The following is a 24,113-nucleotide window of genomic DNA, read 5'->3' as shown; positions in this document are numbered from 1 at the left end:
AGCTCAATAGAGAGAGACTCAAGGAGATGGACATGGAGAAGAAGGCAGCTTAGTGAACTGGTTCTAAATCAAATACAAATTATGAGACAATGTCAAAGAATGGAAAGAAGAGTGAATTTTGAGTTAGAGAACCTGGGTTCAAATTCAGACTCTTACTTATTGCTTGTGAGATTTTGAACAGGTTATTTCATTCTCTGGGCATTGTTTTCTTTCTGTAAAATAAAGTGGTTGGATTAAACTATATTTAAACTCTCTTTCGTTTCTAAGTTATATGATTTATCTATTATAATTATATTATATAATTATATCATTAAGTTTTCTGTGATCATATATTTATGTATACATTTATTCAACCTATAAGCTCTGTCCATGAATCCTCACCATCTCTTTGATGGAAGATAGAACTCTTCCCTAATGCCACTGATCTTTTCTTCTTCCTTCCTCTCTCCCTCCCTTCCTTCTCCTTCTCTTCCTATCTTCCTCCCTCTCTCCCTTCATTTTATTCTTTCCTCCTTTTCCTCTCCCCTCTTTCTTCTTTTCTTCCTGTCTTCCTTCCTTTTTCACTTTCTTGCTATCTCTTTTCCATCTCTCTCTTCTTCCTTCACTTTCTTCTTTCCTCCTTTCTACTATCTTTTTTCTTTTCTCCCTGTCTTTCTTCTTCCTTCTCTCCCTTTTTCCTTCACATTCTTCCTCCCTTCCTTCCCCTCCTCTCCTTCTTCTTTTCTCCCTGTCTTCCTTCCTTCTTTCTTCTTCTCTCCTTTTTCCCCTTCCCTTTTTCTTTCACTTTCTTTTCTCCTTTATTCCTTCCCCTTTCTTCATCTGCTTTTCCTCTTCCTTCTCTCTTTCCCCTTCACTTTCTTTCTTCCTCCTTTTCCTCCCTCCCTTTTTTCTTCACTTTTTTCTTTCTTTCTTTATCCCTCCCCCTTTCTTTGTCTCTTCCTGTCTTCCTTCTTCCTTTTCTCCCTTCTTCCTTCACTGTCCCTGCTCTCAAGGATCTCACCATCTAAGGGAGAATACAATGTGCAAAGACAAACATAAAAAATGGGTAGTGTAAATAGGAGTTAATCTCAGAAGAAATGCATTAGCACTAGGTATGTGTGCTTGTGTGTGTAAATGGGAAGAAAAGGAAAGATAACTTCAAGAAAGTGAAATTTGAGCTGAGTCTTAAAGGAAATAGGAAAGCCCAGAAGAAGAGAACTGAGAATTTCAGGCTTGGGGGAGGGAGCTGCCCAGTGAAAATACATATATTTAGGAGATGGAGAGTCCTGTACAAGGAATAGCAATAAGTGCAATACATCTCGATTGTATAATGTATATATGGAGACTAAGGTATAAGAAGACTAGAAATATAGGAAGAGCCAGGTTATGAAAGATTTCAAAAACCCAACAGAATTTTGTATATTTGATGCTGGAGGTAATTGGGAGTCACTGGAGTTTTTGAGTAGGGGGTGACAAGATCAAATCTGTACTTTAAATAGATCACTTTGAAAGCTGAAAGGAGGATATATTGAAGTGGAGTAAGACTTAAACCAGTGACTTTCATGATAGTCTGGGAGTGAAGAGATGATTCCCTACACAAAGAAATTAGTGATGTGATTAGTGTAAAAAATAACTCCATTGGATTTGGGAGGGATGAAGTTAAAATGTTTTAATTAACCAATTGTCAAGGTGGGCATTCTATAGAATAGGAACCCTTGGAATCAATATCTTTTTTATAACCAAAACACATCTCTCTCTTGAAGCCGCATTGGCTGAATACCAGAGATCACAACCTATCAGGAGTAATTTCCCCACACACACACATACACACACAAATAAATGTGAATCTTCACCTCTGATAAAATCATTACTTCTCTCTTGGCATTCACCACATCCATATAGATGTAATTCAATCCTTCTCCTGATTCTCTATTGGCTGAATACTATGCTATTTGAAAAGTTTACTTTTCCCAAGAGAATCTAAATCTCCTCTTTTGATTACATCATTACATTCCTCCCCCCCAGTGGTTCTCCACCTCTTATTACATTTACAACTGTTTCTTATTCTAAATCTCCACCCCATTACATTCCCTTTTCCTTTTCAATTCTGAATTTCCCACCCTTGATTTCATTTTCCTTTAATTATTTTTTATTTTTTTTTGTTCCATATCCTAGTCTCCATTTCTTAGGTTCCAATTTTATTTTTCTAATTTGTTTCATTTCTGTTTTTCTCTAATTCAATTTCTGTAACTTTGGAAACTAAAATCTCATCCAGTTTTTCACATTAGGGACAGGAAACATCGACAGAAGATGGCAAGGTAGATTGGGAATGTAGAAAGAACAAGACTTGGCAACGGATTGGATATGTGGGGTGAATGTGAGGAGTTGAAGCTGACTTTGAGGTTGTGGGTCTGGGTGACTAGGATGATGGAAGAAACCAACAAGGAAGTTGGGAAGGGAAGGAAAGGGTTGGGGGAGACAATAATGAGTTCTGAACCAAGTGTTGTTTGTAACATGAAATTGGCAGAGTTTTTCCTTCAAACTCATCTGAATCCTCAAGATGATCATGAACTCATTATTGTGAGGAACTCCTAATGCAGAAATCCTTCACTGATACAGATCATCAATTCATGAGTGACTTCTAATAATAACTAGAATTTACATAGCACCTTAAGGTTTGCAAAGCATCTTACCTATGAGAGAAGTAGATACCATTACTACCCCCACCTTATTGAAAAGGAAACTGAGGCTAGGGGACATAAAGTTAATTGCCCAGAATCATGTATTTGAGTAGGTGTCTGGGGCCACATTTGAATCTAGATCTTTCTGACTCCAGGCCCAGCATTCTATCAACTGGGTCATCTAGCTCTTAAGTGTTGCCTAGAGTCCTAAGAGATTTCACACTGCCTAATAGTTGGCACTGGGATAACTTGAAGGTTTACAAAGATAAAGTCAATCTGATTTGCAAGACATTATGTTATCTCATTTGATCCTCAAAACATGTCTGTAAAAATGCTGTCTGACTGATAGAAATCTGGCCTCAGAGCCAGGAACACCTGGGCTCAGGTGCTACTGTAACAGATGCACTTGGATGAAAAACAGCACCTGGTGCTAGGGAATTTCCCCCTAGAAGTCTGAATTTCCAATGTCACCGAAAAGTCATTTAACCTTGGTGCCCTAAGAATCTTAGTTATCAAACAATTAATGATCTGCCTTGGTAGAGGGATTTTCCAAATCAATTAAATCACACTTCTGTATCCAAATGGCTTGATCCTGTGACTTTATTACTACAGACACTATTCTCTCCACTTAAAATGCTGAAATTAAATTTTATTGTCCTTCAGTCCTGTTCCACTCTTAGTGACTCCTCAAGGGTTTTCTTGACAAAGATACTGGCGTGCTTTGTCATTTTCTTCTCCAGTTCATTTTACAGATGAGGAAACTAAGGCAAATAAGGGAAATGACTTATCCAGGGCCACACAACTAGTAAGCATCTGAGGTCGAATTTGAACTCAGATCTTTTTTGACTCCAGGCCTTTTTACTTTATAACATAACTATCCAGAAGGTTAAATAGCTTGCATATAATCACATGACTCATAGCTATTGAAAATAGGATTTGAATACAGGTTTTCCTAACTTTAATGCTACCTTCTTTCCATTATATCACATTTCAAATGCCTACTCTATTACCTGGCTTACATAGATTCATCATGTTGAGGTTGGGAAGGGGACCCCAAAAGTTTGGAGTCACAGACTCATGTCTTGAGGCATCTCAAAAGAATTTGCAGACTTGAACCCATTTCCTAGTCAAGGGGCAAAGTTTTATTGTAATTGTAATGCCATTACAAGGGGGCTAAGTTCCAAAAGAAATTAGCAAAGTCCTAAGAGAAAGGAGACTTCTTTATACAGCTTTCTATCATTGCATGCTAATTCTATAGTCCAGAGGAGTGGTCTTCAGAATTTGGTAATCACTGACCAACAGATTATCTATCCAACAGTCAGCAATGAACTGAGGAGTGATCTGTTCACTATTGTCTCAGGAGTTTGATCTGTGAGACTATCCTGAGGCCAGAAGCTATCTGACTGAGGGATGGTCTATTCAGAATCAGACAGATTGGGTATGGGAGTTTCCCGAGGAAGATTCCAAAGCCAGAAGATTTAGGATTTAGGATTACTGACCTATTGTTATAAAAGAAGTCCCCCTAAAATCAGGGGACCACAAAATCATTGTTGTCTCCCCTAGAAACTATATTACATCACTCATAAATACTTGTTGTTTTATTTCCTTTCCTACGTATTTTAATCCTATTCCTTCTAATTCTAGTCCCATAAGGAACTGGGAGTAGACAGTGAATTGCTCGTTACTCTCAATATTAGATGAAAATGTGACTTAAAAAAACTATTATCTTATCAAGTAATCAATCAATAAACATTTATTAAGTAACTAGAACACAGTAGGCACTTAATTTTTATTTTATTGACTGATTATTTAATAAAAAGGAAATAGATTTTTTTTAAAAATCACTTTTATTCAATATTAAGGGCAGTGATCATTTCAAAAATCTATTTATTAAGTGTCTACTATTTTCTAGGTGGGGCAGCTAGGTAACTTAGTGGTAAAGTATTGGGTCTAGAGTTAGAAAGAATTCATCTTCATGAGTTCAAATCTGCCTTCAAACACTTACTGTATCTCTGGGTAAATCACATAATTCTATTTGCTTCAGTTTTCCTATCTGTAAAATGAACTGAAGAAAGAAATAGCAAATTACTCTAGTATATCTACCAGGAAAACCCACTAGGGTCATGAAGAGTCAGATATGGCTGAAAATGCAACATATTCTAAATCTGGACCAAGTATTTGGGATATAAAAGTAGGCAAAAATCAATACCTGTCCTCAAGGAGCTTACAATCTTATGAGGGAGACAACATGCAAACAAATATATACAAAGCAAACTATAGTTAGAATAAATCAGCAATAATAATAGAAGAAAGGCACCAGAATTAAGAAGGCATGTAGAAGGCTTCCAATAAAATATGGAATTTTAACTGGTACTTGAAGGAAGCCAGGGCGGTCAATAGAGCAGAAGAGGAAGAACATTCTAAGCATAGGGGACAATCAGGAGAAATGCCCCAAACTGGAAAGATGGAGTATCTTTTACATATATGTGTGTATATACAGACATATATACACATATATAATATATAATAGCTATTTATTTTTCCAAATACATGCAAAGAATTATTTCAACATTCACCTTTGCAAAACCTTGTGTTCCAAATTTTTCTCCCTCCTCCCATTTCCCCTTCCCTTAAAAAAAGGAGTAATCCAATATAGGTTAAACATGTGCAATTCTTCTAAATATATTTCCACATTCATCATGATGTGCAAGAAAAATCAGATCAAAAGGGGAAAAAAGAAAACATGAAAAAGAAAAATAAATAAGCAAACAACAACAACCATCAAAAAAAAAAAGTGAAAATAATATGCTTTGATCCACATTTAGTCTCCATAGTTCTCTCTCTGGATTTGGATGGCTTTCTACCACAAATCTATTAGAATTTCCCTGAATCATCTCATTACTGAAAAGAGCCAAGTCAAAAGACGGAGTATCCTGGCATACTTGAAAGATAGAGTTCTATTGGATAGAAGAAAATGTTAGGGAGTAATTAAAGGATAAAAAGACTGGAAAGGTAGAAAGGGACTAGGTTATGAAGAGCTTTGAATACCAGAATATTTTGTATTTGATTCTGGAGGTGATAGGGAAGCAGGGAGTTTATTGAGTAGGGAGGTGACACTTATCTAAATTAGTTTAAATGCCAGCTTAGATAGCCAGATGCCAACTGGTTTGAATTGAAGGCATGTTGTACTAAGTGAAGTTCTCTGTCTCCATTTCTCATATCTTTACATGGATGGGAATTTGAGCCAAGAAGCCCATCAGACTAAATTCTTTGCATCTTTCCTTTAGCCAAAGTACAAGAGGAGCTGGACCGAGTCCTTGGACCAAGGAGGCTGCCTGAGTATGAAGACCAAAAGGCACTGCCTTACACTAATGCTGTAATTCATGAAATTCAGAGATTCGTTACCCTTCTTCCCCATGTCCCTCATTCCATGTCAGTGGACACCCATTTCCGAGGGTACTTTCTCCCCAAGGTAAACTTTTCCTGAAATCATGAATTTATTCTATGTTTTGACTGAAGAATTTACATTTGTGAGGTCATTATTAGACCACTGATCTTTGTCAGAAAGACCTGAGTTCAAAGCCAGCCTCAGGTTCTTGAGCTTGAAGAGCCATCTGGCCCAGTTAACTGTCTCATCTAGCAGATGAGGAAACAGACTCAGAGAAATTAAGTGAGAGATCAATGTCATCTAATTCCAGAGCCCTTCTTTCCACTGTATCTCACTATGACTTGAGTTTTTGTTAAATTCAGAGACCTTCTGAAAGAGTTTTTGAGATTATTCAAATATTTGTTGAACATAGACTTAGATTATTAGGTGAAGACTTCATCCACTTAATGATACATGTGAGATGGACCTGGCTCAGGGACAAGAAGATCCTGGCTCACTATAAATGTTTAATAAATCCTTAATGACTCATTGACCAGCTGAGTAGCTGACATTAGGCCCTAGATTAGTGACATGGAGATTAACTACTGAACATTTTAACTCCCAGGATCTCTTAGCAGACTTGAGGAATTCCTTTCTACCCTTTTCTGAAGTTTCTAGCAGTATGTGTGGGTTTAGAGAATGTGAATGAATTTTAATAACAGCAAAATAATTTTAATATTAGTCTGACCAGAATTTGGAAAGTTAATCAATTGAGGGGAAAAACAAACACCAGATGGTGTGCTGTATAATTTAGCAGAGTTGGGTTCAAGGGGGCTCCCAAAGCACTTGTTGATTACTATATTGATTCTAAATTCTACCAAAAATTATTTTTGCATTGTCTGTCTCAATTTAATGTTCATTTGTGTGAATAAGTCAATAAGGAAGTTTTTATTAAGCATTTACTATGTGCTTGGAGCAGCTAGGTGAATATAGAGCTATAGCTGTTTGACACAAGGCAAGTCACTTCACTCTGATGGCCTTGGTTCTTCATCTGTAAAATCAGCTGGAGAAGGAAATGGTAAACCACTCGAGTATATTTGCCAAGAAAATACTAAATGGGGTCATGACTGAAAAACAATTTCATACCAACATATTTCAGGTATTGGGCTAGATTTTGAGTTAAATGAGAAGCAGCCAAAGTATTGTCTCCCTCTTTTATTATCAAGTGAAGAACATTAAGATTCATATCCAACCTATCCCATAGAGAAATCTTAGGCCAGATATTAGTCTGGGGAACTAAGACACCAAGGGTTCTCATGGGTCAGGAGAAGAAAATGGGAAGGGGAGAGGAGGATAGATTATCCTGTGCTGATTCAGAGATCCATCACTTTACTAATGGTGAACTCCCAAAAGGAGGAGGAAGGTGAAGATAGGGAAGGGAAGGTAGAGCAGAGGCTAGGTTCTGCCCTGAATAATGACATGTTGCCATTTGGGGGGGATCTAGTCCCATTTGTGTATGACATTTCTGACCACTATAAGACTGGAATATGCTTTGGGATGAGTTAGAGTATACTCTTAGGAAATGGTGGGCAAGGTGGTCCACAGCTATAGACCATGAAGATGCTGTTTTGTACTTCCTCCATATCCCTACCGGAGCTTAGCGCATGACAACACATAGTGGGCACCTAAGTGACACCACAGTGCACTGAGTGCTGTGCCTGGAGTCAGAAAGATTCAGCTTCCTGAGTTCAAATGCAACCTCCGACATTTGTTGTCTATGTGAACCTGGGAAAGTCACTTAACTTTGTTTTCCTCAGTTTCCTCTTCTGTAAAATGAGCTGGAGAAGAAATGGCAGAATACTATTCCAGTATCTTTGCCAAGAGAACCCCAAATGGGGTCACAAAGAGTCAGACATGACTAAAATGATGAACAGCAACAAACATGTAATGGATGCTCAGTACATAGTCAGTGATGGATGATTGAACTGTATCATATACATGGGAGTGCAGAGAGTGACTCCTCTAGATTCACATTTTCTGTCTTGCTCATTTCAAACTCAGCCAACCACCTGTCAATTTGTTGCCCAATGGTTGACTTGCTTGTTACAAATGAACATTTGCAAATATACATTGCTACAAAGGACACAGAAGGCCCTCCTTATTTATATTAGATTCCAGAGTCTAGACTCAAAACATTTGTTTCTGTATAGAATGTAAGCATCTTGAGAGCAGACACTGTATCATTTCGTATTTGCATCGTAGCACTTAGCAGTGTACCCAATGTAAAGTAAGCACTTAATAAATGCTTGTTGAAAAGGTTCTTCTCAGAGCACTCATTTTTTCAAAGCCCTTTCAATTTTTCTGATATCATCAGAGAAAAAAAAATCCACAATTAGTTTCCAATGGTTTTTAAGACTTCCTAAATTTCCCTTTTGAGAAGTAGATAATGGATTCTGAACCAGATTTAGAGTAAATAGGAGCAGAATTTAAGAACCTGTTTTGGATATGTACTAGCTTTGCCTATGGGCAAGTCATTTAATTACTAGGTGTTCCAGGAAAATCTCCAAGACAATAAATTATAAATGCATTGCTGGTTTGCATGGGTAGAGGGAATTATCTAACATCAATTAAATCACAGCCTTCCACAAAGCCAAAAGCCACCTCATCCTAGTTTATACACTCAGACTTGTATTCAATCACAAAAGATAACCATATCATCTACTCCTCTGACAATCCCATGGAGCATTATACATATAATAATAAAATAACTACATTAAAAAAAATTCATTGATTTTTTAAATTAACAAATGTTTCTTCAAAATTAATTTTTATTTCCCAATATCCCCTACATTGTACAAATAAAAAAACCTAAAAAATAAAATCCTTAATATGTAACTCATTGATCCAGAAAAACAAATTTCCACATTAGCCAAGTCAAAAGTCTCCTTCAGCATTTTAAGTTCATTACCTCTCTGGCAGGAAGTTTTATCTTTATTCTTTTGAATTCATGGTTAACCATTGAGTTGATCAGTTTTAAATCTTTCTAATGAGCAGCTAAGTGGCATAGTAGGGAGAATGCCCAGCCTGTGTCAGGAGGACCTGAGTTCAAATTTGGTCTTGGACACTATGTGATCCTTTGCAAGCCACTTGATCCAGATTGTCCTCCACCTCCTGCCCCAAATAAAGTCTTTCCAAGATGTTTTTCTCTAGAATTTATAATTATATACATTATTCTTCCAGCTCTGCTCACTTCTCTCTGCATCAGTTCATAGAAGTCTTTCCAGTTTCCTCTGAAATGGCTGATGTCATAATTTCTTATGATATAGTAGTATTTCATTACATTCATATGCCTCAATTTGTTTAACCATTCCACAATAGGAGAATATCCTTTTACTTTCTAATTCTGGACCACCATGAATAGAGCTGATATAAATGTTGTTTTACATCTAGATTTTTTTCTGCTTTCTTTGATCTATTTAGGACTATTTGGGGGAAATGAGGTTTTAGGAACTATTTTGAGATTTGAATCTCTTTGAAAGTAGCTGTTTTGGGATCTTTTTAGCACCATTAGTGGTATGATGAAGTCAGAGGGTATACCCAGTTTGCCTACTTAGCTCTGGGCTCGAAGCCTTCCTCAGCCATTAGCAGCCAGTACCATACTCCAGGAAAAGTATCCTGTTCTGCACTAATGAACAGGAGGCATTGGATATTTGAAATTTCAAATTCTGAATTCAGACACAAGGAGGATTTCCTCTTCCCAAGAGACTTCTCATCTCTATTTGTCATGATAAATCATAAAAAATCTGATCCTGAGATCAAAGGAATTTGTTATGGGAAAAAAGTAAGAGATAGCACCCCATTAAAATTCTGGCTCTATCACTTACTACTTGTGTGACTTTGGGGGAACTCATTTCCTTTCTCTAGCTTTCAGTTTCCTCTGAAATGATGGGGTAGGACTAAATGGCCCTGTCCACTTTAGATCTACAATATTATGCTTGAGAAACATTTATATCACATAAAGGTCAAGTCAGAATTTTTGAGGCTGTGAGGAGCAATTAAGAGGATAGACAGGCTTTGGGTAATGATAGCTGGCACTTTAAGATTTACAAAATATATTATTAATATTATCCTCACAACAACTCTGGGAGGCTAGTTCTATTACTATTTTATATATGAGGAAACTGAGATAACCTAAAGCTAAGTGACTACAAGTCCTGTCTTCTATCCATTGTAAAATCTAATTGCTACTAATGATAGTGGGTAATAAGAAGGGAGAAGAGTCAATTTAATCAAACAAACAGTTATTAAATATCTTTTTATGGCAAGCCACTGTGCTAGGTGCTGGGGACACAAAAACAAAGTGCAAAATTGTTCTTTCCTTCAAGGAATTTATATTCTGTCGGAGGGTGCAAAGAAAAAAAATATTATATCAATTTGGGAATAGTTGAACAAGTTGTGGTATGTGATTATGATGGAATATTATTATGTTGTAAGAAATGACAAGCAGGATTGTTTCAGAAAAATCTTGGAAATATTTTCACAAACTTATGCAAAGTTAAGTGAGCAGAACCAGGAGAACATTGCACACAGTAACTACAACATTTTATGATAAAGAATTATAAATGACTTAGCTTTTCTTAGCAATACAATGATTCAAGACAATCCCAAAGGACTCACTATGAAAAATTCTATCCACTTCCAGAGAAAGAACTACTGTTGTCTGAATATAAACTGAAGCATACTATTTCTCTCTGTCTCTCTGTCTCTATCTCTACTTCCCCTCCTTCCTTCCTTCCTTCCTTCCTCCTTCCCTCACTCCTTCTCTCCCTTTCTTGCTCCCTTCCTCTCTCCCTTTCTTCCAGGGTTATTGTGAGAATCCTATTTCTAGTAGGAGTTACTGTTGGTTAGTCTTTTTCGGTCATATTTGACTCTTTGTGACCCCATGTGTAGTTTTCTTGGTAAAGATGCTGGAGTAGTTTGTCATTTCCTTCTCCAGCTCATTTTACAAATGAGGAAACTGAGGCAAAAGTATTAAATGACTTGCCCAGAGTCACATAGCTAGTAAGTGTCTGAGGTCAGATTTGAAGTCAGGAAAATAAGTCTTCTTTATTACATTCCCTGAATCCTATAGAATACTTTGCAAACCTTAAAGTGATAAATAAATATTAGCTATTATTAATTTTGTTAAGTTCAAAGTGTTTCATTTACCCATGTTCCATCCCCATCCATCTTCTAGGGCACTGCTGTAATTCCTTTGCTTACTTCTGTACTTCTTGATAAGACTCAGTGGAAGACCCCAAATGAATTCAACCCCAGCCATTTCTTGGATGCTGATGGGAACTTTGTGAAGAAGGCAGCTTTTCTTCCCTTCTCCATTGGTAAGGATCACAATTCATGTCTTTTCATGCCATTTACTACATACTTCTGTATACTTTTGGGTACTGGTTTTAGAATCAAAGAACTTAAGGTGGAATCTCTGCTTGACTACTTGCTAACTGTATGGCCAGATTATTTTTTCTCTCTGAGCTTTAGTTTCCTCACCTGTAAAATGAAGGGCTTGGCCCAGATGAACTTGAGAAGATCTCACAGCTCTTCTCATGCTATCCTTATGATTTAAGAGGATAAATGGCATTATCCCTATTTTATGGATGAAGAAACTGAGGCACAGAAAAATGAAGGAAATCTAAGTATGCCAGGTTTTCACACTCCAAACCAGTGTTTTTTCCACTAAAATAAGTTATTCCCATTCAATAAATATTTATTAAGTGCCAATTATTTGCAAAGCATGGAAGACACTGAAGGTGCAAGCAGCCCAAAGAGATATTAATATTCTGGGAGGCTGGAGGAAGTTGAAACATAGAGGAATAAGGCACAAGAAAAACTGAGGAATCAGAGGAGGCTCCCTGGAAGAAATGATCAAAATCTTACATTGGAAGAATTGTAAATTAATAAGTTTATTTTGAATTCTTTCCTCTTCCTCCCTTTTTGAGAATCTCCTTCCTGTTTTGGAATCCATTTCATCCCATCCCTAAACCCCCACACCTACAATGATAAGTCCCTCTACTATGTCAACCACCCAGAATTTGACCTTCACCTGCCTTCCCACTGACCTGACCTGATCCCATTCCCTCCATTCTATCATATTCTATTAAAATGGCTAATCTGATTAATTAATTTGTGCCAAAGTACTTGTGGAAATCAGTTACACTGTTCCCTCCTCCCAAAGAAATCAGACATAGCAAGGGTCATAGAGATCATTTAGTCCCATCTCTATTTCACTAATTGGAGTAGGACAAAGGGAAAGTGAATAAATATTATAGTACTTACTATTTGCCACTGTACTATGCACTTTGAAGAAAAATAAAACAAATATTATCTCATTTGATCCTAATAATAATCACCCTCTGGAGAAACGTTCTTATTATCCCTATTTTGTGGTTCAGTTATTTTCAATTCTTTTGACCTCATTTAGGGTTTTCTTAAAAAAAGATACTGGAATGGTTTGCCATTTCCTTCTCCAGCTCATTTTCCTGCTGAGGAAACAAGGCAAAATAAGTGTCTGAAGCCAGATTTGAACTCAGCTTTTGCTGCCCCCAAGTCCAGTGCCCTATCCACTATACCTTTAGCTGTTTCAAAAAGGTACACAAGAAGTGAAGTGGCTTATTCCTTTAGCATCCAAGTCTCCAGACTTTAAGTCTTTCCTCTAGATATTCTATGTTTCCTTTTCCTTTTCCAGTCTGCTTATTTTGAAAAGCATCTTTAGTTCAGTGGTAGGGATTTCAGATAAAATAGTAACAAATTCTTATATCCAGAGAGAATTTGGGTGTGGGAGGAAAGGGGATAAGTGGAAAGCACAAAATATAGTATGCTCTTGGGGCAGTAATTCCAGAAGTGAAGGAGGAGATCCGTCCTCAGACTGTGTAGTCCATCCTCCAGAGCATAGAGTAGATCCCTGGAAGAAGGGACCCAGAAGTGAGAGAAGGAAGGTTTCTGAAGAATTCTAGAAAAGAAACCCTAGAAGGAGTGATCTCAGGTTGAAGAAAGGAGAAGGAGCTGTCTTCTGGGAATGAGATTGGGGGCTAGGGGAATTACATCCCCTAGATTTTGGTACCCAAGGGCAAAGTCATGGTCTCCCCCCCACCATAATTAAAGCTCTGATCTCGGGCACTAGAGAAGACTGGGACCTGCAAAAAATGGTAGGGTTGGGTAGGGAAGGGACAAGGGAATTACACACCCCTACCCTTTCTGAGTACAGTAGGACCTCTAGGAATGAAGTTTTTTGTTTTTGTTTTTTTGTAGGCCGCCGTGTTTGTATAGGGGAGAGTCTAGCCAAGATGGAGATGTTTCTATTCTTTGTGAGCCTGCTTCAGAGATTCACTTTCCACCCACCCCCAGGCATCAAAGAGTCTGACCTAGACATCAGCCCTGAGGCAACCTTCACCATGAGACCTCAGCCTCAGAATGTGTGTGCAGTGCCAAGGTCCTAAGGAATGACCACAGGCCATTGTGGGAATGGAATCCTCTCAGATTAAATGGCAGACAAAACACAAGCCAGTGGGAGCCTCACTTGGTGGCAGAACTGTGCATAGGTTCAAATGTGTCTTTGACATCCTCAAATCTCTCTGTTTTGGGGTCTCTGCTTCCCTTGGTAGTAACCTTCTTTTTTACCCTCCTGATTTATAGCTAGTTACTCCAGTGTCCTTTTGATTTCTACCTTTATTCCTATCAAAACCTCCCAAGAAGCTGAAACCAATTTATATTAAGCCTAAACAGTTTAAAATGTAACATTCTCTGTCCCTCCTTCTCTTACCAAGGGGTCTGGATTTTAAAACAAGATCTTAGCTTAAACTAGTAAAGCCCCAGTGTTGACCTTTATATTAGCCAGTTGGGGTGAAGTAGGGTGGTATACATTAATGCTATTGCTAAGATTTAAAAAATTATATCAAAAAATAGAGTCAAAAGTGGACATCCCTAATTTTTTTTTTAAAAAAGGAAACACTTTTAATATTGCCTTTATTATATATTAGCTTGTGGTTTAAAAACATTTTTTATATTTTGTTAAGGAAAGATCCTACTATTCCAGTTTTTAACAAAAATGACTGTTGTATTTTGTGAGAAAAATCTATATCTGACCTGATAACAAACTATTTTTCTCTTATTTATATTTATATTAGCCAGTGAGGCAAAGAAAAGGGAGGTCTTATGGTAATTCCTGAAATGCTACCAAACAATAATGACTGTCTGCTCTGCCTATGTAAAAACTGATCCTAGAAACCATTTATCCTGGTTTCAAAATTCTTAACTAAATTTTAAACAATTTAGTATTTAAAAATTTTCAATACCTATGATGTAAAATGCACTATACAGAGCCCTGGGGATAAATAGATGATAGATAGATAGATGATTGATATAGAAAGAAAGAAAGGAAGGAAGGAAGGAAGGAAGGAAGGAAGGAAGAAAAAGAAAAAAGAATGTTATGATGTGATAACTGTATAGATAGATGGTTAGATGGATGATAAGAGCATATTAGCTCAGGCATTGTGCTAAAATGTTGGGGATCCAAATAAAAGTAAATATTACAATCTCTACTCTCAATCTTACATTCTAGTGCTGTAAGACAACGAATAAAGGGAAGGAAGTGAAAATGGCTAGAAAATGGGTGTGGAGACCTGATTCTATGAAAGACAAGGAGAGAACACACTTATCAGAGCCTATCACTGTAAAAGAGAGAAGGAGGAGGAGAAAGAAGAGGAGAAGGAAAAGTGGGAAAAGGAGGAGGAGGAGAAGGAGATGATGATGATGATGATGATGATGATGATGATGATGATGATGATAAAGGCAAAGGAACAATTCAGACAGTGCTAAGAAATGTGCTGCAGAGAAAGATCAAAGTGTAGTCTTTAAAAAATTTTATATCATGAAACTTAAAAATCAATAACAAATATAAATAATCAAACATGAAATAAGGATTAAAATCTTAAACAAAATCCTTAGAATTTAACAAAATAGAAACTAGCAAATTTAGCAAACAACAACAAAAACCATGTGCCAGGCATCCTTTTTCAAGCCCTTTTTGTGACTCCCTTTATGCTACACCTAGACACATGTATGACTAGAAAGTCATAGGGAATGATTGCTTGGGAATGACTGCATCTTTCTCCCTCTCTCCTTCTCACTCTTACTCCCATCCTCTTTTCTCTTCTTTTTCTTTCTCTTCTCTTTCTTTCATTCTCTCTCTCTTTCCCTACCATCTGTCTCCCTCCTGCCTTCTTTCCCTCTTTCCCTATCCTTTCTGTCTCTGTTTCTGTCTCTCTTTTCTTTCTTGAGCTATAAGAACATCCATCCCTCCACTTTTCCATGAATAACTAATCACAGAAGTTAATATTTGAAGGTTCCTACTGAAAGTGTCACCTAATAAGCCTAATTCAGGTCTTACTTGACATTAACTTGATCTCTATGTTCTGCTAGGTCAGGGTTGATGAAAGAAGCATTAGAAACAAAGATCTAATTATTTCCCTAAAGTGAAAGTGTGAGTCAAAAAGGCCACAAACTAAGAGAGATTTTATTTGATTAATAGTCTATTGTTGTTCATCCTTCATTTTTGAAAAGGAATGATATCACAGAGTGATGTTTTCACTTCTGCAAAAATTGGACATAGGTGAGACAGAATTGCATAATGTCATTATGCAACTTACTCTCTCTTCCAGAGTTGTTAAAATCCAGTGGGGCGACATGTTAGGATTACTAGCAATAGCCTAGGTTGCAGTGGATGATGTTGGGGTCTTTGATGTCTGGCCAAGCTCTAAGCTTTCCACTATAACTGCTTCATGGTCACTGGAACAAATAGTTTTCACCTACCCATTCTGCCAGGAGAAGTCTCCAAGGTGACACTGTCTATTCTCAACACCGAGTGAAAAGCTTAGGAGAAATTGAGCTGAGAGGGAATACTGATTGTCATGCAGTAAACTCCTATTATCTAATACTCACCTTTTATTTTAGCCATACATTCACCCATATTCTTGATACAATGATAAGGATAGTGCCAGTGTCCTTCTGTGGCGTATGAGATTCATGAAACCCTAATAAAAATAAAAATAGCAGCTAGCATTTATCCAATGCTTGCTATGTGCTAACTACTTTATAATTATTGTATCATTGGCTCCTTACAACAACTCTGGGATCCGAATTGTTAACACCTGATGTCTTAATCATTTTTTGGTTTTTGCCTTCTTTAAAGTTATTAGTGCCTATACATAAATGATTGCGTGTTTTAATTTCCCTACAAGAAGAATATCTGATATTTTCAGATATCTTTCAGGGACCTGTAAATATCTTACATTCAATTATCTTTCCTATCCCTCTGCTGCCCTTTTACTATTTACTAGTGAGGGTACTACCATCCTACCAGCCATCCAGGTGCCTCCCTCGGCTTTTGCTCTTTCTCACCCATTATAGCTAATCTGTGGCCAAGTTCTATCGATCCTACATGTGTAACTTCTCTTATATGTTTCCCCTTCTATCCTCTGACACTGATGCCACCTTGGTACAATTCTGCATGATCTTACACCTAGACAATTTCTAAAGCCTGCTGATGCATCTGCCTCCATCAAACTTTTTCCTGGTCCATCCTCCACTGCCAAGATGCTGGAGATAGAAAGAATTGAAAATACTTTCTACCTTCAAACAACTTACATTTTATTTGGAAAGCATATACAATCGCTGCTTATAGTCCTAGTGGCACCTCTTTGCTACAAAGTGATTCTCTATTCTAGAATCAATTAGACTTAATTCAGTTCTAAGGAAGCCTGTCCTTAAAGAGAAATTATCAGGCTTTCTTCCTAGCTCATTATGGCCCCACTTAAAATTATTCTAGGAAAATCTCCTTAAACTTACATATGGCTCATGTCTCAGGTCTCTCTAAAATGATTAAAAGGTACCCTTCTGGAAAAGTTATATAATGTAAAAAGAAGTAGATATCAAATATAGAATAGTATTTATTTTTTCCACTATTAAAAAATACCTGAACCACAAAAAACTCTAGTACCATTGCCAAGAAACCCCCAGAATGGGGTCACAAAAAATCAAATATAACTGAAATGACTGAACAATAACAAAAGCAAAAATAAACATGCAAACACCCTCCAACACCTGGGGAACAAAATCCTTCCCTTACACACCTCAGTCTCAGGAGAGGGATTAGTCTAGATTCACATTAACAAATATATGCAACATGAAATAGTAACCCATAACTGTTATATACTTTCTTAGGAAGAAAGTCTCCTGAAATACTCAGAGGCCAGCTGAATATACATATTTCATTTTTGCTTCAGATCTTCACTATTGATTGCCTCAAGATCTATAAATTCTGATCAGTTAAACATACATAACTCATTTTAGAGTTGATGTCTGTCTTCTCTGAGAATGGGTACAAGTGCAGGAACTTGCTGTCAACACCTGGACTTCTCAATGACTGTGGAGCTCTCAAGGTCACAAGATGCCCACCCAAACTGGGAACACTCCTCTTTGGATGACTTTTCAGTCTCCTGTGCTGAGTAAACAGAAGTTGCTACGGGTCTTGGCCAACACATATACTCATGGCTTTGTGCATATGACCACTTTAGTTGTTTCTGGAGAGAGGAATAAAAGAGAGATACTCTCCCTTCTCTCCCTGGAGCTCCAAGGCTGTTTAAGTTCTGAGAAACACTTTTCAAAATGATAAAGAGAGAACAAGAGCAGAAGTTGTTTCTCTTTCTAAGCCCATTGAGTAGGCAGCACTTTCTGCTCAGTCATCAATCATCTTTGACATAATTCAAAGTAATGGGGACCACGGAGACCAGCTAGGAGTCTCTGGTTACCCATATATGTTAGCAAGGACTCAGGGTGAGGTCTATTCCCAAGCATACTCCACGGATGGCTCCCACAGGCCCAGGAGTTTGTTTTTAACTTATCTTCATTATGTATAAATGTGGCAAATTATACAAAAATAAAGACAATGGAGCTTGAGGTGTGGGGAAGGAAGGGACCAGCAGCTCTGGGAAGAAGCAGGGAAGACTTCATGGGGAAGGTTATACTTGAATTGAGTGTTGGAGAAAACTAAAGATTCTAAGAAATAGAGATGAGAAGGGTGCGCACATTTTAGGTATGGGGAGTATGCAAAGGTTAAAAAAATTATAATTTTTTGTGTATGAGGAACAGTAAGAAAGGGGCTGTAGAATATGCAGAAGGGAATAATGTTTAATAAGGTTGAACAAGAAAGTCATAATGCCAACCAGGGGTTTTTTTGGTCCTAGAGGCAATAACGAGCTATTGCATTTTATTGAAAAGGAGAATGAAAAGATTTGATCAGTGCTTTGGCATCTATATGAAGGATAGATTAGAGAAAAGATTTGAAATAAAGAGAAAATTGGGAGACTACCTGCCATTTTAATCCTCTTAATTTAATCTGGAGGCAGGGTTGGATGGATCCACTCCTCTGTCCTAGTTTGCAGTATTAATAGAATACTCTATTATTAGTGCTCTGTTAAATGTTTAACAATTAGCCTTCCCCCCCAAAAAAAATATTCACAATACACTTTTAAGTTTAATTGGCATTTTCTCCATAATTTCAAATCTAGTAAATCAAGTCCTGAATTGTAATAATTGTCAATTTCTGATTTATAAATGCTCACGTGGAAAATTTAACAAGTGTTTTCCTGAGCTTCGCAAAGCTGGCTCCAGCTCAACTCTGATTATCCTAAAATATTCCAGTACCTCACTCCAGTGAGAGCTTTCCCCATCCCTGGTGGATAACAGGGCTCCAGACAGAAAAGGTTTTGGCCACTGGAGGGCACCAATCATCACAGTTTTCTGGTCTACCGGAGCTGGAGACTGAAACAATTAGGCTGCTCTCAAGATCCCCCAATCCCAGTTTCCCTCTGCCTCCCCTCCCCCATGTCATTTTTTACCCAGGTGATGTCAGCTTCAGATGACTATCCAGGGCAATCCTGGAAAGGAAAAGAAGTTTAAAAGCTTATGCTCCCACAGGGTCATGACCATTTCTATGACTTCTCAAAGACTTTCCACCCCATTATAGTACAGGTTGGGGGCGGGCACAGTAGGAGTGCAGTGATTCCATGTTGATTTTATTTGAAAAATGAAACTCTGGCTCAGGACCTGGTGAGAGAAGGTGGGATTCATACCCCAACCTTCAGAGGTCATACTCAATAGGCAATTTCTTCCCAGACAGAATGTTTTAGGTCACACCAAGGGGAGCCTCTCATTAAAAAAATAATAATAATAAAATACATATTTATTGATGCATTTTGTTTTTATATCAGAGTCAGATCCAGATAGATCACTCTCATCAGCAGCTGACCTTCACTTGTGACAAGGAAAAACAGTTCATCAGAACAATGGATGCAATAACCACATTAACAGCATATATGATATTTTTGCCCACAAGGCACCCTACCAATGTGTCATAAGGGTCTGCTTTGGATCTGGAAAGTACATCGGTGCCTGTCTAATCCAACTTCCCCATTTTACAGATGAGGAAACTGAGATCCAAGTGACTTGTCCATTACACAAATAGTGCAAGTGGTACCAATGAAACTTGAATCCAAGACCTCTGCAAATCTAAGTCTTTTTTTTTTTTCCCCATCCTAAAATGCTGCTAAAGAGGAAGGGATCTTTTATTATTTATTCTCTGCTGACAAAATTGGTTGTTGCAATTACTCAGAATATTTCTACTTTTACACTTACATTATTTACACTATTTATATATTTATATTAGTGTGGCCACTGTGTATATCATTCTCTTGGTTCTGATTTTTTTTCTTTGCACCAGTTTATATAATATTTTCCATGATTTGGGGGGAATTCCTTATGATCTTGTTACAGCAGTATAATTCTTTTTTTTTTAATTGTTTCAAAAATTCTAAAAAAAGGTTTAGAATTTTGAACTTAAGAGCCAAATAAAATGATCATTTTCATATATATGTATATATACAAATGTATACATATATTATGAATATAAATACATGTATACATAAACATTATATACCTATATATACATATACATATATATTTTTAATAGTATTTTATTTTCCCAAATACATGCAAAGATAATTTTCAACATTTACTTTTGCAAAACCTTGTGTTCCACCCTTTTTTCCTTCACATATACATATGGGTGTATACATATATACATCCATATGTATATATAGGCGGCTAGGTGGTAGAGTGGGTGCCAGACCAGGCCTATCATCAAGAAGACTCATCTCCTTGAGTTCAAATCTGGCTTCAGCCATTTACTGTGTGATTGTGGGCAAGTCACTTACCCCTATTCTCCTCAGTTTCTTCATCTGTAAAATGAGGTAGAGAAGGAAAGGGAAAATCACTTTAGTTACTTTGCCAAGAAAACCCCAAATAGGATCACAAAGAATCAGACATTACTGGAAATGACTTAACTACAAATATGTATACATATATATATATATATATATATATATATATATATGTGATACATATGTATATATATATGTATATGAAAAAAAGAATTGTATATAAAACAGCAAACCTCTTGCATGCATCTTTTAAATCTCTTACATTGCTTTTATTTTAAAATATATAATAAAATCAATGTGTTCTGCTTTGTCCAACAATATTCCATGACATTCAATATTAGTTGTTTTGGTCATTCCCCAATATATAAACATTCACTTTTTTTGTGCATGTGAGGCAATTGGGGTTGAGTGACTTGCCCAGGGTCACACAGCCAGAAAGTGTTAAGTGTGTGAGGCCAGATTTGAACTCAGGTTCTCCTGACTTCAGGGCCAGTGCTCTATCCACTGCACTAACTGCCCCAAAATTCACACTTTAATATTTAAAGAGAAGAAAATGAGAAACCAAAGACATACAAAATACAAGTGAAGAGCAGATTTGAATTCAGGTCCTAAGAACCCTAATTAAGTATTCCTTCTTGTTTTTTTACCACAGTGCTTATAGACAAACACAAAGTCACAGACATAACTTTAGAGTTTGAAGGAATTTTCGAAGTCACTGAGTCTGATCCCCTCATTTTTCAAATAAGGAAAGTGAAGCACAGAAATGCCAATGACTTGCCCAGGCAGGATTGGAACTCGGGACTTCCTTACAGTGATCTATTAAACAATAAAACAAGGCGGTATAAGAAAGGGAGTCTCAAGTCTCAAATTCTCCAAAAGAAGAGAATTGGAGGCGAAATGAGCAAAAAGAGAGACTGGGAAAGAAAGAAATAGAAACAGAAGGAAAGGGAGGACAGATGATAATAAAGCAAAGTCTCCCAACAATCTCATCAGGTGCTTCTCAGTTGAATCCTAAGGATGCTGAAGTAGGGAAAAAAATCATCGGGAATAATCTGCTTTGGGGTTGGAGGGCAGAATCTAAATTGGGCAGCATCGTTCTGCTAAGAATAGCAGGGACTACACACGGATCTCTGGGAGGTACACGTTTCCTGAATTACGGAAGCCTCTCACGTTCACCACTAAGTGGCGCTCAGTCCACAAAAATGAATAAGGCTCCGATTATAAGCAGGAGGGTGGTCTTTCCAGTGACAGCTATAATCTTGAGTGAGAAATCTATTGATTACCCAACACTGGGGGTTGGTTATTCTCCAGTCCTACCATAAACTCTCTTAAGACCCGGTTGCTGTCCAGCATAAACACACTGAACCCATTTGACAAAAGTCACAATTATATCCCTACAAGAGACTCAAATCAAAGCTGTTTATTAAGTGTTAGAACCGTAGAGTAATACCTTAAATTCATGAAGAGTTATATTTTTCCAAAGATCCTTTCTTATTTAATTTAATTTTTTCTTTAAATTACATGTAAACAAAAAATTTTAACACTTTAAAATTTTTTTTTGAGTTCAGAATTCTCTCACTCCCTCCTTTTTCCCCTCCTTGAGAAGGCAAGCAATTTAATATAGATTATACATGTGCAGTCATGTAAAACATTGCCATATTAGTCATGCTACAAAAGAAAGCACAGACTAAAAATCCAAGAATAATAGAGATTTTTTTAGGCTTCAATCTGCATTCAGACTCTTATCAGTTCTTTCAGAGAAGCTTCCTGAACATCACTATAACAGCTCGGTGGAAAAAGTGTTGGTTCTGAAAGCAGAGAACTTCGCCCTGAATTCTAGTTCTATTTTTATGATCTTGGGGAAACTATTTATCCTTTATGGGGATTCAGTTTCCTCAGTTTCCTCTCTATAAAATGAGCAGGTTGGACTAAGTCTCTGAATTCTTTCAAGATTAGAAGGCAAGTAACATTTTTACCTTCAAATGACAGACCAAAAAGCTGAAGTGTATGTCCAGTGACCAAATGCCTCTTGTTTCAGCCTTTGAAAAGGGCAAATTGGAAAATGGCAAAAGGATAGCAAGAGAACTTAGGATCTTAACATCTCCTTCTAAATGAGTAATAAAATGTCCCTCCCCAGAAAAACAAAATTACCTGAAAATAAAACAAAAATAAACAAAAAACAAACAAAAAAACCCTCTCAAATGGAAAGTGTTTCATGTAAAAGGAAAAGAACCAATCAAAGGTACTAGCTAACAAAAATTTAAAAGATCTACCATAAGAATCAAGGCAATTCCAGTACACTTTGATGGAAAGTGCCATCTACATTCAGAGGTGACTGAATGTGGTTTAAAGTAGAAAATAGTAACAGAAAAACAACAACAACCCAGAAATGCCCAATACTGGCATTTCCTACAGACAGTGGGAAATAGGCTTATTGATGTTGTTTTTCACCCTTTATTACCCAAGAGGAGCAATGACATCACAGGGTGATATGTTGACTTTCTTGTGAATTGGAGCTGAGTGAGATAGAGTTGCACAAAGTTATGAGCCTCACTCTCTCTTCCAGAGTCATTAGGGTCCAGTGATGGAACCAGAAGTCAAGGCAACTAGAGATGGCTCAGTAGGCAGTGAATGATCTTGGAGTCTTTGATGTTTGACCAGAGAGACCAAAGACTCCATAGAACCTACTTCAGTTGCCTTTATGGCCCCGGAAACAAATTGTTCTCATCTGTCTGTTCTGCGGAGAGGGGGGGTGGGAGGGGAGGAGGGGAGAGAAGGGGTCAGTCTTCACACCCTTGGTGTAGACATCTCCCTAACTCATCAATAGGTCTGAGGTCAGGCAATTATCTTCAGCCTGGTTTATTAGTAGTCTTATTAATACTTGACTATTGGAGCCTGTAGAGGTTGATTCAATTGATCTCAAAAACAATTTAAATTTATGCCAGAGTTCATTAAACTATGCTTTGATCCCATTATCCCCCTTCTAGGTATATGCTGAAGACCTCACGTATATCAACCTAGTCATAATAGCACATTTTGTGGTAGCAAAAGGAAAACTGAAGGGAAGACACAAAAAGAGAGCTAAACTGAATCAATAAACCATGTCCATAAACCACTGTGAAATGATCTTGCAACACATCAGTTTGGATAAGAATGATGAAATGAGAAATGATGAAATGAAAAGATGAGGAAACTGAGACCAGGGTGGTAAAGTGATGATGTACCGCACAGATAATTATTGTCATGGTGAAGACTAGATCTCAGCTCTTTCCTTCTCTTTCTTGTATACTGTGTGTCTGTTTCCATCTCTCTCTATCTCTGTTTGTCTCTCTATCCCTTTCTCTCTCTCTGTTTCTCTATGTGTATGTGTTTGTCTCTGTCCCTCTTTTTCTATCTCCATCTGTTTTTCTGTCCCTCTCTGTTTCTCTGTTTGTATGCGTCTTTCACTCTCTTTCTGTCTCTCTTCCTCTGTCTCTGTCTCTCTCTTTCATAATTTTTTATTTAAAGGTTTTCTATTCTTCATACTTACCCTATTGGCTAAGATGACAGGAAAAGATAATGATAAATGTTGAAGAGAATGTGAGAAAACTGGAACACTAATGGAGTTGTGAACTGACCCAGCCATTTTAGAAAAAAAATTTCCATCAAACAAAAATCCTTCTCTACCTTCCCCTCTCATCTCCTCCTTGCCCCAAACTGTTTTGAGACATAAATAAACAAAATATATTCTCACGTTGTCTATGTCCAAAAAAGTCTCTATCT

The 24,113-nt window shown here is 37.2% G+C and overlaps 1 protein-coding gene across 1 annotated transcript in view; it reads left to right on the top strand.

Moving 5' to 3' along the window:
* The window catches only part of LOC100928873 (cytochrome P450 2W1), a 32,014-nt gene extending 18,256 nt beyond the window's left edge, over nucleotides 1–13,758 (top strand). Inside the window, exons 7-9 of the mRNA XM_031949419.1 lie at nucleotides 5,948–6,132; nucleotides 11,264–11,405; nucleotides 13,327–13,758. Of these exons, the coding sequence (XP_031805279.1) occupies nucleotides 5,948–6,132; nucleotides 11,264–11,405; nucleotides 13,327–13,514 (515 nt within the window). The 3' untranslated portion in view covers nucleotides 13,515–13,758. The remainder of the gene's footprint in view (nucleotides 1–5,947; nucleotides 6,133–11,263; nucleotides 11,406–13,326) is intronic.
* The last annotated feature ends 10,355 nt before the right edge of the window (nucleotides 13,759–24,113 follow it).

Source organism: Sarcophilus harrisii, chromosome 1 (assembly GCF_902635505.1).
Source record: "Sarcophilus harrisii chromosome 1, mSarHar1.11, whole genome shotgun sequence".
NCBI classification, from domain to species: Eukaryota; Metazoa; Chordata; class Mammalia; order Dasyuromorphia; family Dasyuridae; genus Sarcophilus; species Sarcophilus harrisii.
Note: the sequence above shows the minus strand (reverse complement) of the source record. Positions and strands in the feature narration are given on the sequence as shown.